Source organism: Monodon monoceros, unplaced genomic scaffold, assembly GCF_005190385.1.
Source record: "Monodon monoceros isolate NGI ecotype Baffin Bay Population unplaced genomic scaffold, NGI_Narwhal_1 Super_Scaffold_15, whole genome shotgun sequence".
Taxonomy (NCBI): Eukaryota; Metazoa; Chordata; class Mammalia; order Artiodactyla; family Monodontidae; genus Monodon; species Monodon monoceros.
In genome coordinates, this window is record NW_021703771.1 from 69,458,523 (window position 1) to 69,475,661 (window position 17,139).

General features: G+C 36.6%; 1 protein-coding gene across 1 annotated transcript in view; it reads right to left on the bottom strand.

The window, feature by feature from the left end:
- The window catches only part of EPM2A (EPM2A glucan phosphatase, laforin), a 105,977-nt gene that overhangs the window by 35,076 nt on the left and 53,762 nt on the right, over positions 1-17,139 (bottom strand). The window contains exon 2 of the mRNA XM_029223377.1: positions 13,452-13,626. Coding sequence (XP_029079210.1) covers positions 13,452-13,626 — 175 coding nt within the window. The remainder of the gene's footprint in view (positions 1-13,451; positions 13,627-17,139) is intronic.

The window sequence follows — 17,139 nt, forward strand, 5'->3', positions numbered from 1 at the left end:
TATCATTTCACTCTTAAGATAGCAGAAGATTTACAATCCCTCTTCCCAGAGTCTGCTGAACTCAGACATACAGTCACTCAGGTGATGTATCTCATGGGACTGCTCTTCAACTTTGTCCTAAACTGATAATACCAAATTCCCATCAGCTTAGTATATCATAAGACTACGTTTGTTCCTTTGACCGTCTGGAATAAAACTTTGTTTTCTTAATTTTTTAGTACACTAGCTACTTTTATGTGCACTCTATATTTGCTATTTTGATTTTCCCAAAAAAGCTATTTGAATTAGCAAGAGAGCAGCCTAAGACAAACATCTTTAAATAAGCTGAAGAAATTAGTCACTACGTTAAGCCAAAATTGCATAGTAAATACTGTCAGCATCTGTCCAAGCATGCAGTCATACTTTACTGTCTCTTTATTTTGCATTTTATTTACAGATATGCTCCGTTAAATGACTGACCTGTTCCGTACTAGCCCACAGCATTTTTTAAATTTATGGGCTTCTTATTTTTACTGAAGATCTGTTAGTTTGGATTCACCATTTACAATACAATAGATGGCTTTTGCTCCTAAACTCATTATTTCTCCTTCTCATTACAATTACTAGAACTCTGAGATAGTTTCAGTCAGAGAGTTAGTTCTTCCTTACTTTTACTTCTAAGCCTAGAAGAGGACTTTCCTATTCTTTTTCATTTAAAATAACTTTTTCTGTAATGGCATAGTTCCCTGAATTCCAGATGAAAGTTATGTTGTTTTCACTAAAATTCATTTCATAATTAAGCAATAAAAAATCTACTCTGGGATGACACATGCCTTATAAGGCTATTTCAAAAACCCATATATGTAGAAAAATCTACTTTGCCTTTTATAAGTTAATGTAGTGAAAAGCCATAATGGTTTTCTAAATTCAAAATCTAAAAGTGGCTTTGATTTTTAATTAAATTAATGTCAACTCTTAATCTTCCCAGTACATTAGGGGCTCTCATATAATTTTTTAATCTCCATTTTCAAGTAGTGTTTAGAAATATTTGTTTCTAGGCTTAGATACTTTTCCCTACGCAAATTCTAGGATGATTTTTCAGACTGTTGCAGGGGAGGAATAAATTCTTTTTCTAATACCCTTCTAGGTTCTCTGACTGGAGCTCTATAAGTCAGACTCACAAAAGACAGATTAACATGAGAAAAGCATACAAATTTATTTATATTAATATATACTTATTTAATATAAAATTTACAAGACACAGGAGCCTTCACAGGGACACAAAGACCTGAAGAAGTGGTTAAACCTGAGCATTTTTATACTAGGTTTGATGAAGAGTGGAGAGTAGTGGGAAAATGTAATAGAACAAAAGGATGTGAGCTAAGGGTGGTGAACTGGGGGAAACTAGCAAGGTATGTGCATTTGGATTCCTCTGTCTTCAGAGACAAGGACGCTCCTTTCCTCCAGGTGTAGGGGTATAGGGAGGGCACTATTCACACAAAGGTCTTGATACCTGCTTTAGGAGAAGCTCAGATACATGCTGTTTCTCAAATTCCTTCAGCTTAAAATATTTGATATCCTAAGGTGCCATATTTGGAGTAGCATATACTAAACCCCATCACTGTGAAACTGGACATACGCGAAGATTATATAACATGAAGTGTAACCAACCAGGACGTTATGGGCCTTCCCGGGACAGGCAACCCCCACTCCCACCCTCTGCTTTAGCTCCTCTATGAAGTACGGAGATAACAGTATCAGATGCACATTTCCCGGATAGTTTTACAGATGCTAAAGCCCCACCAAGTGGAAGAAATTAACACATCCCCTCTGCAGTACGGCGGGAACCAGGAAATATTTGCAACGACTTATCTGGCCTTTTACTTTACCTCACCATCAACCAATCAGAGGATTGTGCGGGAGCTGATCATACCCTGGGACTTCCTTCCCTTGCCTGGCCTTTAAAAATGCTTTGCTAAAACCCATCTGGTAGTTCGGGCTTTTTGAGTACTAGCTATCCCGGTCTCCTTATAGGACACCCTGCAGTAAATGCTGCACTTTCTTTCACCACAACCCGCTATCAGTAGATTGGCTTTACTGCATGTGGGCAAGTGGACCCAAGTTTGATTTGTCAACAATAGGCCTTAACTCACTCAGAGTCCCTTAGGAAATGTGATGGAATATCAGTCAATTGACTTGCAAACTAAATAGTTTAACGCAGGTAATTTCTTAGAAGTTATTACATCTGGGTCCAAAACATACTATAAAGTTTTTAAGTATATGTCAATCCAAAAAATTATAATGCCCACCACATAGATTTGTGTGTATTGTCTAAAATTATTACCCAACCAGGACCACCACATGTAGCAAGGCAGGCTTTACACTGCACAGAGTGAGTGGTAGCAGGGTGGGTGGAGAGGGGATTCACGTAAACTACTATATGAGTCATATATTCTGGAGTTGTGCACAGAAAAGGTCCTGGACCCAAGCCTCTATGAAAATTTATTTTGAATAGTGATAAAAATCTAAAGCCCAATTTTAAGACAGTGCTGTACTTTACCCAGAAGGCTTTTTCTGTACTTCAACAGAATAATTATTTAAAAGATTTTATTAGGGTGAGAAAATAAGAATGTGAGGTAAATAACACTTTTATTAATTTCCTTACTTCATAAAATGTTAAGCATCATGGTCTCTCCCTTTATTAAAAAAGTCTGTTCCTGAGAATTAAATATTAACTAAGTTTTTGTAAGCAAAGTCACATTTTACACATGGAGAGATTTCAGCAGGAATTCAAGACCTTGATTCACTCAAAGCCACTTAAAGAAAATAGGGTGAAAAATCTCAGAAAAGAACTAAATTAATGGATTAAGGTTTTCACAGTAATACATATTTGTTTTCTCTCTACTGTGGGACTATTAGCTTCTGAAGGAGAGACAATAGGTCGTGTTTAACTTTGTACCCCCAGTATCTGGCATCTGGCAAAAAGTAGGCACTCGAAAAATAGTTGAATAAATGAATGGAGACAGACCAAAGTCAGTTGATTACCACATTAAGAACAGAAAGTACTAAATGTTTTAAATATTTGTTTAGACATGGACTTCAATTCCATATTTTGGTCAGTTAATAAAGTATCAAGACAAAAATGAAGGAATGGAACAAGGACGTTAAGATAAGAAAAAAGGGGACAGGAAAAGACAGAGGGTAAAGGACCAACAGGGAAACAGGTACAGTGTAAGAGACAGTGGGGAATAAAAGGGAAGTGGGGGTAGGAGAAGAGTAGACTGGAAATACAGAAAACGGTAGAGAAATAGGAAAGGTGGCAAAGAATAAGGGCAAAACCTAATAGACAAAGGTGCATTTGTACCAAAAAATTTATGACTTGCCCTCCTGCAATCTGCAGCTCACCAGCGCCATGAATTTCAGAGTCTAAACTTCTCATCACTCATCTTTGAAATGTGAGTTAGCTGGTTAATTACTGTTCACAGTTTTGGGGTTGTTTCCCTGTAATTAATTTTTCTTAGTCATAGTGGCAGAGGCCAAAACAAAAACATTCCTATTATTAGTTCAGGCCAAGGAGTGATCCTTTCCCATCAGCTCTATCCTGATACTGTCTACCATCTAAAGCAAGAGAATCCTTTCACAAAGGGAAGAACACTTTTGTGATATAAACAAATACCACATCATTTCATTATTATTTAAGTTGAAAATTGTTAACAGTACCTAACACAGTACTGGGCACATGCTATACAATCAAAATGATACTTCTAAATTCAGCTTTTGAGGTTGTTGGGTTTTTTTTAAGTAGAGAATGTTAGTCTCATGAAAAGGGCATTCTGAAAGTTGGTGTTCTGATGTTCAAATCTATTTCTATAATCGATTACTTACACGTATTTTCCACTTCTGTGATACCATTTTTATCATCCTTTTTATTCCACCTTGACTTAATTAACAATATATTATTTGAATACCCTGAATTAAAGGGCAGCTCTCAAAACCCCAGCAACTGTAAATAGCTATGATGATGGCTGCAGATCCTTGATCAATGCATTGCTGACCCCTCTCAGAATGGTTCTTTCACTTTCACTGCATCCCTGAGGTTTTTTTGTTGTTGTTTTTAAACATCTGAAGTAATAAAAACTCACTGTCATGGCTAAAAGCAATGAGACACAGAAGAGGCCCTATTTTCAAACCTCTGGTAACGTCAGAAACAACAGATTAATCAAGGTGAACTTTAAAGGGACAGAGCGACGGAAAGAAATGGGACTAAGAAAATAATCCATGGTTCCCCCTGTTATCATAGAATAGCTAAGTGACAAGTGGCCAAGTCTATGTTCCTTCATTCTTCCCACTTTCTTCTCCATCTCCCTCCTTTTTTCTTTCTAATTTTTCTAGGATATGATGAAGAAGCAACTACAAACATACAAGTAGCTGTATAGATATAGATATATTTCACTTTGCACAACAAAATGGGTCCTTAAAAAGTTGTATAAACCTATTATTTTGTAACAAATTGATCATGCTTCTCTTTATCATTTTTGAGATGCTTAATTTTCATTCCTGATTAATCATTAATTTTGGCTTTAGGTTTGTTTCTCTTCCCTCCTAAAACTAGACTGAAAAATAAAAGTCTGGAAACAAACTCTTAGATCCTTGGGAAAGTCACGATTTATGTAAATTCTCTGGTAACTTCCTGTTTAATGCAAAAATGTCTCTTTGAGATTTGGGATTTTATATATTGTTTCCATAGAACTTAGCATGAGGAGTCACACCAACTATAACTAAGCTGGAGTAGCAGCAGAAAAACAATGTGATGTAGTTTATACTGGAAGATCCTCTCATAAAATGTCTTCCTCTACCATTAATAAGCCTATTCATAATGGGGCAGGGGGGTAAACATGTCTGAGGAGAGGGCGTAGCAATGGAAATGCCAGTGATTAAATTAAGAAGATTAATAATAATTGCTGGAGAAAAACAAAACAACCCAAACAAATTAATCTTTTGGAAGAAAGGGGTGTTGGGACAGGATCTGCAATCTAGGAAAAGGGAAAATGAGACAAGCAATTAATACTACAACTTAAGATTATACGGTGAGGAAGGATAATGAGGTAAGTTGATGCCTGAATAAATAGCAATTTCCAAAAAATGGCATAAAGATGCTGGGGGAGAGAAAACGTTTTGGGGAGAGAAAATGTTTTTAGGTACTTCTTATAATTAATTCAACTTCTTTTGACTTATACAAACTATCTAAACTTTAAACGTTGATTCGTGAAAATAAGCAGGAATTCTTTGTCATTTATTTGTGTCCAGATGTGTATTTGGATCAGAAGTTGATGGCAGAACGCGATGGTAGAAGAAAACAGAGCCCCCATTTCATGAGGAGGAAACAGAGGCACGTGGAGGAGAGTCTGAGAATGGGGTCAGCTGTCGTGACCTCAGAGCAGGACCTTGTAGAGTTGATTCCCATTTTGCTTCTCTACAACAGGAGGGGATACTGTGTAGGATGCCTTTTCTCTCATAGTCAGAAGTAGTTCAGGGTTATAAAGCATTATTAAGGTTTTACTTGCCCAACAGAATCCTCAGACAACACCTAAAATCCACCCCCTGCTTTCATTAGCCTGAATCTGAGTTGTGCCCCACCCAGCACTCTGTCAAACACATCATGTGGCTGCGGGTAGAAAACAATCCTTTCCTTATAAAATGGAGAGCCTGCAAAGTAGGTGTTACCAGTGTGTGTGTGTGTGTGTGTGTGTGTGTGTGTGTGTGTGTTGCTACACCCAGTACTTTTTTTCAGAGTATTTATCTACTACGTGGTGAAACACTTAGCATTTACATATGCTAATCAATTAAATTATTGATTCATTTATCAAGAACGATAAGTCTACAAGGCATTCAAAGAAAAAAATTAACTTTGAGAAAGAAGGTTGAGAAAGGCAATTCACAATGTATCAAAGGATGAGAATAAAGATCTTCCTCTTCAAAAAACGTCCGTAAACGTACAAGTCATTATAGGACCTTTACGATATAGAAATAGTCAACAGGAAAACTGATTATCTTATTTAGTATGTAACATATGCATTTTCACTACTCTTTCTTCACTGACCCCTCCTCCACGGGTTTCATAATCTTTGCATTCTGTTCAACCAAAGATGAGACTATATTCTAAGAAACTAATCATTTTCAGTCAATTTAAATGATCACAGGGATTGGCAAAGTGATAGAAATATACCAACCCCTTGAAAACAAGAAAGGAGCATTCCCCAATGTGTTCACTGACTCCAATATAAATAGATCCATTGTTCTTCCAGAAGTGGACCTTCCATAATGGCCAGCATAATAAATTTAATTCTAGCTCTGAAAAATATGTCATATAATTCCCAATCTACAAAGCCTCCATTTTAGCATATTACTTAGACTTCTTTCTGATCTGGCTAGAGTCACACAGAAAACTGTCAAAAATATTCTGTCTGTCTTCTGTACTCATTTAAAATGAGAGAATAACTTCTTTGTTTGTCATAGTCACTGTAATATTGGAATTGGGAGAGTCTTGTAAAAATAAAAATTCATGAGTCAGTACGTTCACATTCCATTAGTTACCCAGTCTATATATCTCATTCAAACGTAAAATTCTTCTCTCTTCTCACTCTCATCTGATGACCTTGCTTCCTATTTCATGGAGAAAAGAGAAGAAATCAGAAAGACGCAGACGTAGAGAATGGACTTGAGGACACGGGGAGGGGGAAGGGTAAGCTGGGACGAAGGGATAGAGTGGTATGGACATATATACACTACCAAATGTAAAATCGATAGCTAGTGGGAAGCAGCCAAGTAGCACAGGGAGATCAGCTTGGTGTTTTGTGACCACCTAGAGGGCTGGGATAGGGAGGGTGGGAGGGAGACGCAAGAGGGAGGAGATATGGGGATATATGTATATGTATGGCTGATTCACTTTGTTATAAAGCAGAAACTAACACACCATTGTAGAGCAATTATACTCCAATAAAGATGGTAAAAAAAAAAAATGAGAGAAGAAATCAGAAACTGAACTTCCACATGCCCTCACTACTTCGCTGACATACCTGCACCCATGCCAGTTCTCTGCTTCCTCAAGGACCATGGATGAACTCTTTGTTCTCCTGCATTCAGATCACTCTTGTTTACAAAAAGATTTTGCCCCTATGACTCTCCCCTTTCTCCTCTTAATCATTAATTTTTCTCCACTCTATGACATCATTGTCATTAACATCCAAACATTCTTTAACAGCACCCACCTTATAAATTACTTTCCCCTATCCTAAATTTCCTTGTTTCTCTGCTCTCTTTTGTAGTAAAAATTCATATTTTTATAGTAAAATTGCCAAGTTTTCCCCCCATAATGACTTAGGAATCCAAATTGCTTAACTTATATGATAGAATATTCCCTTTTTCTTACTACCATTCCTATAGACACAATCTGAGATCTGACAACCAAGTTCTCTCCTTTAATCAAGCTTCTCTCTCATTGGCCTGACAGAGACATTTCAATCATAATTTAAATAACAATGCTGTTGATAATATAAAGGCAGCAAAGATCCAGCTGCTTCCTTTATAATTGTACTGAACCCACAACAGCACTATCAGCAAAAACTGACTTCTCCATAAACTTTAGCAAATATGTTTTAAATAACTTCTAAGAAACAAGAATTAAGGGGTATGTTTACAATTAGTTCATATTACCATTAGGATGCTAATATCTATCACTAATTTTTTGTATGATACTGAAAATAAATCATCCCAATGTAACTATACATAATATAAAATATATAATCTATTTTAATATATTTAAATGTTTTATATAAAAATATGTATTTTAGGGCTTTCGTGGTGGCGCAGTGGTTGAGAGTCCGCCTGCCGATGCAGGGGACACGGGTTCGTGCCCCGGTCCGGGAAGATCCCACATGCCGCGGAGCGGCTGGGCCCGTGAGCCATGGCCGCTGAGCCTGCGCGTCCGGAGCCTGTGCTCCGCAATGGGAGAGGCCGCAACAGTGAGAGGCCCGCATACCGCAAAAAAAAAAATGTATTTTAATCATATGAAAAAGGGGACATCCATCAATTAAGTTGACCTCATAAAATATGAACAGCATTATCTATTTAGGGAAAAGGAACTCTTCAAGGAAATCTCACACACTCAATTAATACTCAATAAAAATCATTGCCCGATCAGAAGAACTCAGTAAGAAGGAAGATTATGCTGTTTTCCTTTCCTAGTAGGATGAACAATTATAATCTTGGTTTTACTGTTTAGAAAAATCTCAAATCATTCAATCAGATGCAAATAACAACTGAAATTAGATTCGTCCTTTGGCCAGTAATTTCTTGATTGTGAACTACAGAAGCAGGACAATGTAATTAGGTCCTGCGGCACACAGAATTTTGTGATTTTTCTGTATTTAGTCCAAAAGAGATCTCCTGTCAAAATTTGATTATGAATATAAGCAATGTAAAATATCATTTTATAATAAGTATTTACATACTTATTAGGGATTAATTGTAAAATGACTATAACGTATGTATATTTCCAAGTATTTCTGTAGTGTTGGACTGAATGTATGTCCTGGGCTACAAAAATGAAGGAAAGTGCCACCTAGAGGCAGCACTGGATTGCAGGCATTTGACGGCTGAATCTGAAACCAAAGAAGCTGATATGGAGTATAGTCACTGTTAAGTCAATATAATATATTGGCAAAATGTTGAATAAGGCTTAGCTTTTTAAATTAACTTTAATCCTTGATTATTTCCAGAACTGACTTCAGTATTCATCTAGTTTAACCAACTCACTTTGCAAATCAGGAAACTGAAATTCAGAACTGTTACAGGATTGTCCCAAGGTTGCCCTGTAGTAAATAAGAGAGCTGGGCTGGCACCAAGTTCCTCACTCTTTCTCGAAAGTAATTAATCCCATTCATTTGGAAAATGTGCTAGACAAAACAGTATCAAAAATGTGTGAAAGTATTGTTCTACAGTGTATAAAATAATTTTGAGGTTTGAAAATTACTGTATATCTTTTCTTTATAAGCCAAAGAGGCTGCAAACAATAAACGAGCTTTTATAATACATTTTCTAAACTGTAATATTTTTATAAGAATATAAGTGTGCCCTTCATAAAGTCTAATTTATGGCTCTTGAAATGCGTTTAATTGGCAATAAACCTTTTCAAGATACAGAAGATACAGCCCCTTTCCACTAAAGTCTAATTAAATTAGTTATCTGTGTCTTTAATGCAAACATTCATTCTTTTGCATAAAAAAATCTATTGAAGAGGAAGATGTAGTTTGATATCAAGTATAGGCTGAATATGGAAGTACACATTGATTTTTAAAATCTCATTCTAACATGGTAGAATCTTATCTGGGTCAGAGTAACACAATACAAACTAAATGTTAGAAATAAAGAATGTATTTACTATTTATTGAGCTACACTTTACGAAGTTTTATGTTAGACACTTTTAATACTTTATTTCACTTTGACTTTATTGCAGAAAATTTGATTTTACACATCTAACTTTCACCAAATCCCTTTAAAACAAGCATAAAGAGATTTTGTAGAAAATTAAATACATAAAAACCCAAGAAAGAGAGAACAGGAGCAAAGATAACAAAAAAAAATTGTGGAAACTGTAAAGCAATTGGTTGATTACTGAAAAATTTAGCAGACTGAGAAAAACTAAGTCCTAAGGCCAACAGTGGAGAAAGCTGAGAACTGTCTGGAATTACACTACAGAATCCCCAACAGGCTCAGAAACTGGGATTTCCAGGTACTTCTGGATGTGGGTGAAAAGAATAAGGGAAACTGGCAAGTCTGTTTAGAACGCAGCCAGACCCTTAGATTCATCTTCCCACTCTCCTCAGCTGGGACACTTTCCCTCCCCAGTCCTGACAAAAGACTGGAGGTTTATTCTCTGGGGAAGGTTAAACAAGTCTCTGGACTGGAAGACACTCAGATAATTAAATGAAGAGCTCCCAGAAAACAAAAATGATAGCAACAATAAAAAACTAAATAGTAGGGCTTCCCTGGTGGTGCAGTAGTTAAGAATCTGCCTGCCAATGCAGGGGACACGGGTTCGTGCTCTGGTCTGGGAAGATCCCACATGCCGCGGAGCAACTAAGCCCGTGAGCCACAACACTGAGCCTGCGCGTCTGGAGCCTGTGCTCCGCAACGGAAGAGGCCACGACAGAGAGGCCCGCGCACCGCGATCAAGAGTGGCCCCCGCTCACCGCAACTGCAGAAAGCCCTCGCACAGCAACGAAGACCCAACACAGCCAAATATAAATAAATTAATTAATTGGGGGAAAAAAAACTAAATAGTAGTGATGGATGATTAAGTAAGTTGAGAAAATCTGTTAGAAAGGAGAGAAAAAAAAAACCCCAAAGATATGCAACATATAAAATACTCAGACCAAGTTTCCAATATCTAAGTAATAGGAGGTCCAGAAAGGGAAATAAATCATCAAAGAAATAATTCGAGCAATTTACCTTTAAACATTTGAAATTGCAGAATTTGCAGAATTTACAGAATTAAAAAATCTACTCACTGAGAGGTTAGCAAAATGCACAAAAAGTAACCACATCAAGACATTCCATTATGAAATTTCATAATATTGAAAATGAAGATTCTGACAGCTTCTCCAGAGTGGGGGGGAGGGAAACTCAGCTCAGACATAAAGGGTTAGGAGCCATAAAGGCTTCAACTACTCGGCAGCAAACCAGAAAGCTACACATTCTTCAAAGAAGACTTAGACATGTGTGAACAGTTAGGGGGTGTTAAGCGGAATTTACACAGGCATACAAATAAACATGTGGCATACCAATCTCATCAGAATGATGGCATAACTATGTTGGGAGGGTTGAACAACAGAAGGATGTCACTGAGGTTTGTGGGGGAAGGGGAAGAAAAAAGAGCTACATTTTCATTTTTCAGGTGTGAAATCAATAAATAATACCAAAAACTAAAATCAAGCAGTAATATAATCATATTATTTATCATTTAACTGAAAGTAATTAGCAAATAATCAGCTTAAAGATGTGAAAGCGGTTGCCTGTGGACAGCCCAAATGAGAGGAGGTGCGGACGCGGGGGAGCGGCAGACTTCTCTTCCTAATAAAGCTTGTAGATCTACTAGATTCATCAAACATGCACACGTACACCTTGAGTATGAAAGACTCATTTATATTTGCTAAATTAAATCTAAGTTCTATAACCCTTGGAAATGTAAAAGTAATGAAAAACAGGAGTTAATGGGTGGAAGCAGATGTGGAGGAAGATATAGGGGCAGTAACTCTCTTATCTTACACAGTAGGAAATCAAGGGGCACTGTCAAAAACGTACGAGTCAAGAAATAGAATTTTTATGAAGCTAAATAACAAAAGAATTTTTTCCATGAGCTTGGTAGGGATTGGAAGTGGGGAGAGAAGATAAGTGAGCTAAATTTCTCTCATGTCATAGAGGGGAATCAAAAGCTATTTTTAAACTGACATATTAACAAATAAAGTATATGCATATTATTTAAGACTTGGATTTAAGTTCCAGAAAAACTAACCATAAAATGGTTAAAAATAATCACTTCTGGTGAGTGGGAATGAAGGAAAGTATATTGAAACTTACTTTTCATTTAGCAGCCTCTTTGGTGTTTGAATTTGTATTTTGGCACATATTGTTGGTATAATAATTAAATAGACAAATAAAAATAAATCTATTAATAAATACTGGGTGGGTCAAAAGGTTCCTTCGTTTTTTTCCGTAAGATGGCCCTAGTAGTGTTTAGTTGTCTTTAACTTCATTCGAAACAATTTTGTTAGATTCTACATAACAGCTGTCATATCAGCATGAATTTTTAAAAAAGACATCAAAATTGGTGAATTTTTGTGTAGCCATTTTAATATTGAAGATGGAAGAAAAAAGCAATATTTTCGGCATATTATGCTTTATTATTTCAAGAAAGGGAAAAACGCAACTGAAATGCACAAAAAGATTTGTGCAGTGTATGGAGAAAGTGCTGTGACTGACTGAATGTGTCAAAAGTGGTTTGCGAAGTTTCGTGCTGGAGATTTCTCACTGGACAATGTTCCACGGTCGGGTAGACCAGCTGAAGTTGATAGCGATCAAATTGAAACAATAATTGAGAACAATAAATGCTATACCACGTGGCAGATAGCCAACATACTCAAAATATCCAAATCAAGCGTTGAAAATCATTTGCACCAGCTTGGTTATGGGAATCGCTTTGATGTTTGGGTTCCACATATTAAAGTTAAGCAAAAATACCTTCTTGACCATATTTCCTCATGCAATTCTGTACTGAAATATAATGAAAACATTCCGTTTTTAAAACAAATTGTGACGGGCGATGAAAAGTGGATACTGTACAAGAATGTGGAACAGAAGAGATTGTGGGGCAAGCGAAATGAACCACCACCAACTACACTAAAGGCCGATCTTCATCCAAAGTAGGTGATGTTGTATATATGGTGGGATTGGAAGGGAGTCCTCTGTTATGAGCTCCTTCCAGAAAACCAAACGATTAATTCCAACAAGTACTGCTCCCAATTAGACCAACTGAAAGTGGCGCTTGACAAAAAGTGTCCAGAATTAGTTAACAGAAAATGCGTAATCTTCCATCAGGATAATGCAAGACCGCGTGTTTCTTTGATGACCAGGCAAAAACTGTTACAGCTTGGCTGGGAAGTTCTGATTCATCCGCCGTATTCACCAGACATTGCACCTTTGGATTTCCATTTAGTTTGGTCTTTACAAAATTCTCTTAATGGAAAAAATTTCAGTTCCCTGGAAGACTGTAAAAGGCACCTGGAACAGTTCTTTGCTCAAAAAGATAAAAAGTTTTGGGAAGATGGAATTATGAAGCTGCCTGAAAAATGGCAGAAGGTAGTGGAACAAAAGGGTGAATACGTTGTTCAATAAAGTTCTTGGTGAAAATGAAAAATGTTTCTTTTATTTTTACTTAAAAAACCGAAGGCACTTTTTAGCCCTCCCAGTAATAGAGCAGATGATCACATCCTATCTAGTTTGATGTCTAGATTTTCACATGTTTATTTGGATAATATTTTATAAAGAGACAGCAATTTTTGTTTCACAGCTGGTCTGAAGCATAAAAGATACAAATGCTGATTTATGATATTTTAGTCTGGTTTTTATTTTTAATCCACTATGTAAGTACAAAGATTGGTAAAGTACTGTCTGGTCAAAATATGTTGATGCCAGGGTGTATACTTAATAAAAGAATTCTATAAAAAGGATCCTTCACATCTAGAACCAGAAAATCTCACACAGTAATTCACTGTAATTTACCTCCTCAAAGCACTGCAGGCCTATATAACCCTCCAAAGGGAGATACTGCAGTTTTACACACAGTGAATACTTCCATTGTCCTAATGCTACCCTTGTCCTACTTCTATGCTTATAAACATGGCACTATTTTTACCTTGAATAATGCATGGCTTGGTGGCCTGCAATATTAAAATAGAAGTCTGTTGTGTGCTTCATCTCATTGGTGTGCCCAGTGGCCTCAATCCAGTGTCCTATTGGCAGACAATAAACACCATCCACCAAGTTGTTTTCATTATAAATACAGCAACGGTCGTGGTGAGGCCCATTGCCTAGAACAAGAAGAAATGACAAACAAAACAATTACATCAATGTTTTGCTTAAACAGCCACAGAGTTGCTGATGCAAAATTAATAGTAAGATGAAAATAAATACAAAGCTGCATAATCTACAGATTTCAGTATAAACAAAAATAGACTAGAGTAACAGGGAACACAGTAACAATTTGTAGAGTCACTTACGAATTACATAGAGTCCTATGCTCCCTTTGAATACACGAATATTTCCAAAAGCATATTAACTCAGAATTTCTTGGGACCTTTCAGTGCCTTAAGAGCCTGTTGTGAGTCATTTTGTAGCCTGATAAGCTGCTGAAAAGGGTTTTTAAAGCCATTAATGTCCCTGCGCTGCATACTTTTATCTTCCTGGTATGCAAATTTATGACTAAAATCAGTAATAAAGTGTTTCAGTATCAGCTTAAGCAATCAATTTTAAAAAACACATTAATAAAACAAATATCACATCCAATCCAGTTTGCATGTAAATCAGTGGTTAGTATTATCTTCAAATGGGAAAACTAAGTATCACAGAGATTAACTAGCTTGTCCAGAACTAATAAGTGCAGAGCTATCAGTAAACTGATACCCCTAGACCCCAACTTTCAGGCACCTGACACCTTCATGCTGTTTTCCACCTACTTCACAAGCACCAAGACACACATCCTCTTTCCAGTGAGTGGAGCAAAAGAGGCAGAGACAGAAGAACATGTCTCTGAAAACACTACTTGCCGATATCACAATTCTCCCCAGTATCAACTACACTAGTAAACAGACCTTTTATTTCTATGAAAATTGTAATTTGTACATTATTTTTATTAGCCCTTATGTGACCACCCCATTTCAAATAATTCTTTTCCTTAAATTACCTAATTTCCATATATTGTCATTTATAAGAAAAACATGTAAGCAAAATAAAACGGGAAAAGTCACATTTATTATGAATATGAAAATTCGACTCATTTGTTCCTTGCTCTATCTTACAAAACATTTTACCTAAGGTTATTTGGCATAAAATCTCTTTTAAAAAATCCTTAAGTCATTGGGCATTTCTTTAGAATGTAACTCCCTTCCATCAGATAGAAGGTACAGGATGGCTCCTTTAATACATCATCATTGATCTTCCCAGCTCAGACTCCTCTTTTTCTCTTGATGGCTACAAGGCACTACACCTTGTAACTGCCCTATTAACCTTGATATTTAATAGATGAAAATAAAACTATACTAGCAATTTCACTTCTAGAAGTATATCCAACAGAAATATAAGATTAAAGAAAGATACATAGATGCATACGTGTGTGTGGCAATACTATTTTAATAGCAATACTGTAAACTACATAAGTTCATCTATACATTTTTCCACAAATATTTATTGAATGTTCACTATATGACAGGCATTATACTAAGTCATGTTAAAGATTTAGGTATTTCCCATAAGAGCAATGAAACATTAAAATATTTTAAGCAGACAGGTGACATGACCACATTTTTATTTTGAAAATATCTCTCTGGTTATAGAGTAAAATATTAATTCAAGCACAATGAGATTAGAAATAGAAAGTCCATTTAGGAAAATACTGCATTAACCCAGGAAAGAGATGGTAAAAGCTTGGATGTAGAAATGGAAAGGAGTGGGAAGATTCAGCAGGGAAAAGCCACAGGACTTGGTGATTAATTTGATATGGGAGGTGAAGAAAAAAGGGAACCAATAATGACTCCTAGGCTTCTGGCAAATACAACTCAATATATAGTGGTACCAGTCACTGAGATGTGAAATCTGGAAGAGTTGCAAGGAAAGATCATCAATCTGGTTTTGGCATTTGGGGCTTGAAGTGCTATTTAGATACAAAAGGAGATGTCAAGTAGAGAGTTAGAGTTATTGATTTGACACTCAGACCAGAGATCTAAACTAGAAAAATAAGTTTATGAGTCATCTAAGTATAGATGGTAATTGAGACAAGGATATAGGTGAGTCACAAAGAAAAACAATACTTTATACATTCTTTTATTTTTAATTTTTATTTATTCATTTATTTTTGGCTGTGTTGGGTCTTCATTGCTGCGCAAGGGCTTTTCTCTAGTTGCGGCAAGCGGGGACTACTCTTCGTTGCGGTGCATGGGCTTCTCACTGTGGTGGCTTCTCTTGTTGCGGATCACGGGCTCTAGGTGTGCGGGCTTCAGTAGTTTTGGCTCACGGGCTCTACAGTGCAGGCTCAGTAGTTGTGGTGCACGGGCTTAGTTGCTCCATGTCACGTGGGATCTTCCCGGACCAGGGCTTAAACTCATGTCCCCTGCATTGGCAGGCAGATTCTAACCTCTCCGCCACCAGGGAAGCCTTGAAAAACAATATTGATTGAGAAGAAAAGCCTTCTAGAACCAAGTTTAAAAGCATCTCAACATTTAAAAGCTGGACAGAGGGATTAGCTTACAAAGGAGGCACAGAAAGAGAAGCTGGAGAGGAAAACTAGAAGTGAGTAAATGAGGTGGGGGAGCATGATTGAAACTGTAAACATAGACTAAAAACTTGATGGATGCATGTCTGACTGTTAACAGTAGTTACATCTGAAGAATGTAATTGGGATGGAAGGACTACTTTCAACTATTTTGAATCCATTGGATTTGCTACAAAGGGAAGGTATTACTTTTTAGTAATAAAAGAATAATATCTATGGCTCCTACTGTTCAGTATAAGAGGCTTACAACAATTTAAATGTTGTAACTTAAATAAATTTAATTATCAAGGAGCTCAAATATACATAAATTACACTGTTCAAGCAAAAGTATGTATGTAACATTGACTTCCTAAGAATTCTTCATTCCTAGAATTAGTTTTCTGAATTATTCATTTTTACACATACATGTTTTAGGAGAAGTAACAAGACACATCTATCTCTCTCAGCCAGGGAGGTATCAGTGCAGGTGTAGGGGAGAGCAGGAACTCCCACCCCATTCAGTAGTAATAAGGAGTCCAATTCCTTCAGCTCTCAATGCAGATGGGGTGAGGAACCTGGGTAATGAGGTGATACCCCCATTCTCCTGCTGGAGCAGCATCAGAGGAACCCAGTTAAACCAAAAGGGGTTTGATAAGATGTACAGTCTCATTATATAATACTCAGAATGTCGAGGTTTCAATACAAAGTCACTCATTATATCAAGAATCACAATGATCTCAAACTGAATGAAAAAAGAAAAGCTCAAAAGATGCTAACATCAAGATGACAGAGATGTTAGAACTATCTGACAAAGATTTTAAGCTTCAACAATCCACTGAACACATTTGAAACAAATGAAAAATCACAAAGTCTCAGCAAAGAAATAGAAGATGGAAATAAGAACTAAATGGAATTTTAGAACTGAAAAATATCAGTATTAACAATTGAAATAATAACTTCAGGGGAGAGCAGAATGGAGGGGACAAAGGAAAGAATTAGCAAGCTGCAAGATAGAACAACAGAAATTACCCAATCTAAGCAACAGAGAGAAAACAGATTAAAAAAAAAAAAAAGAACA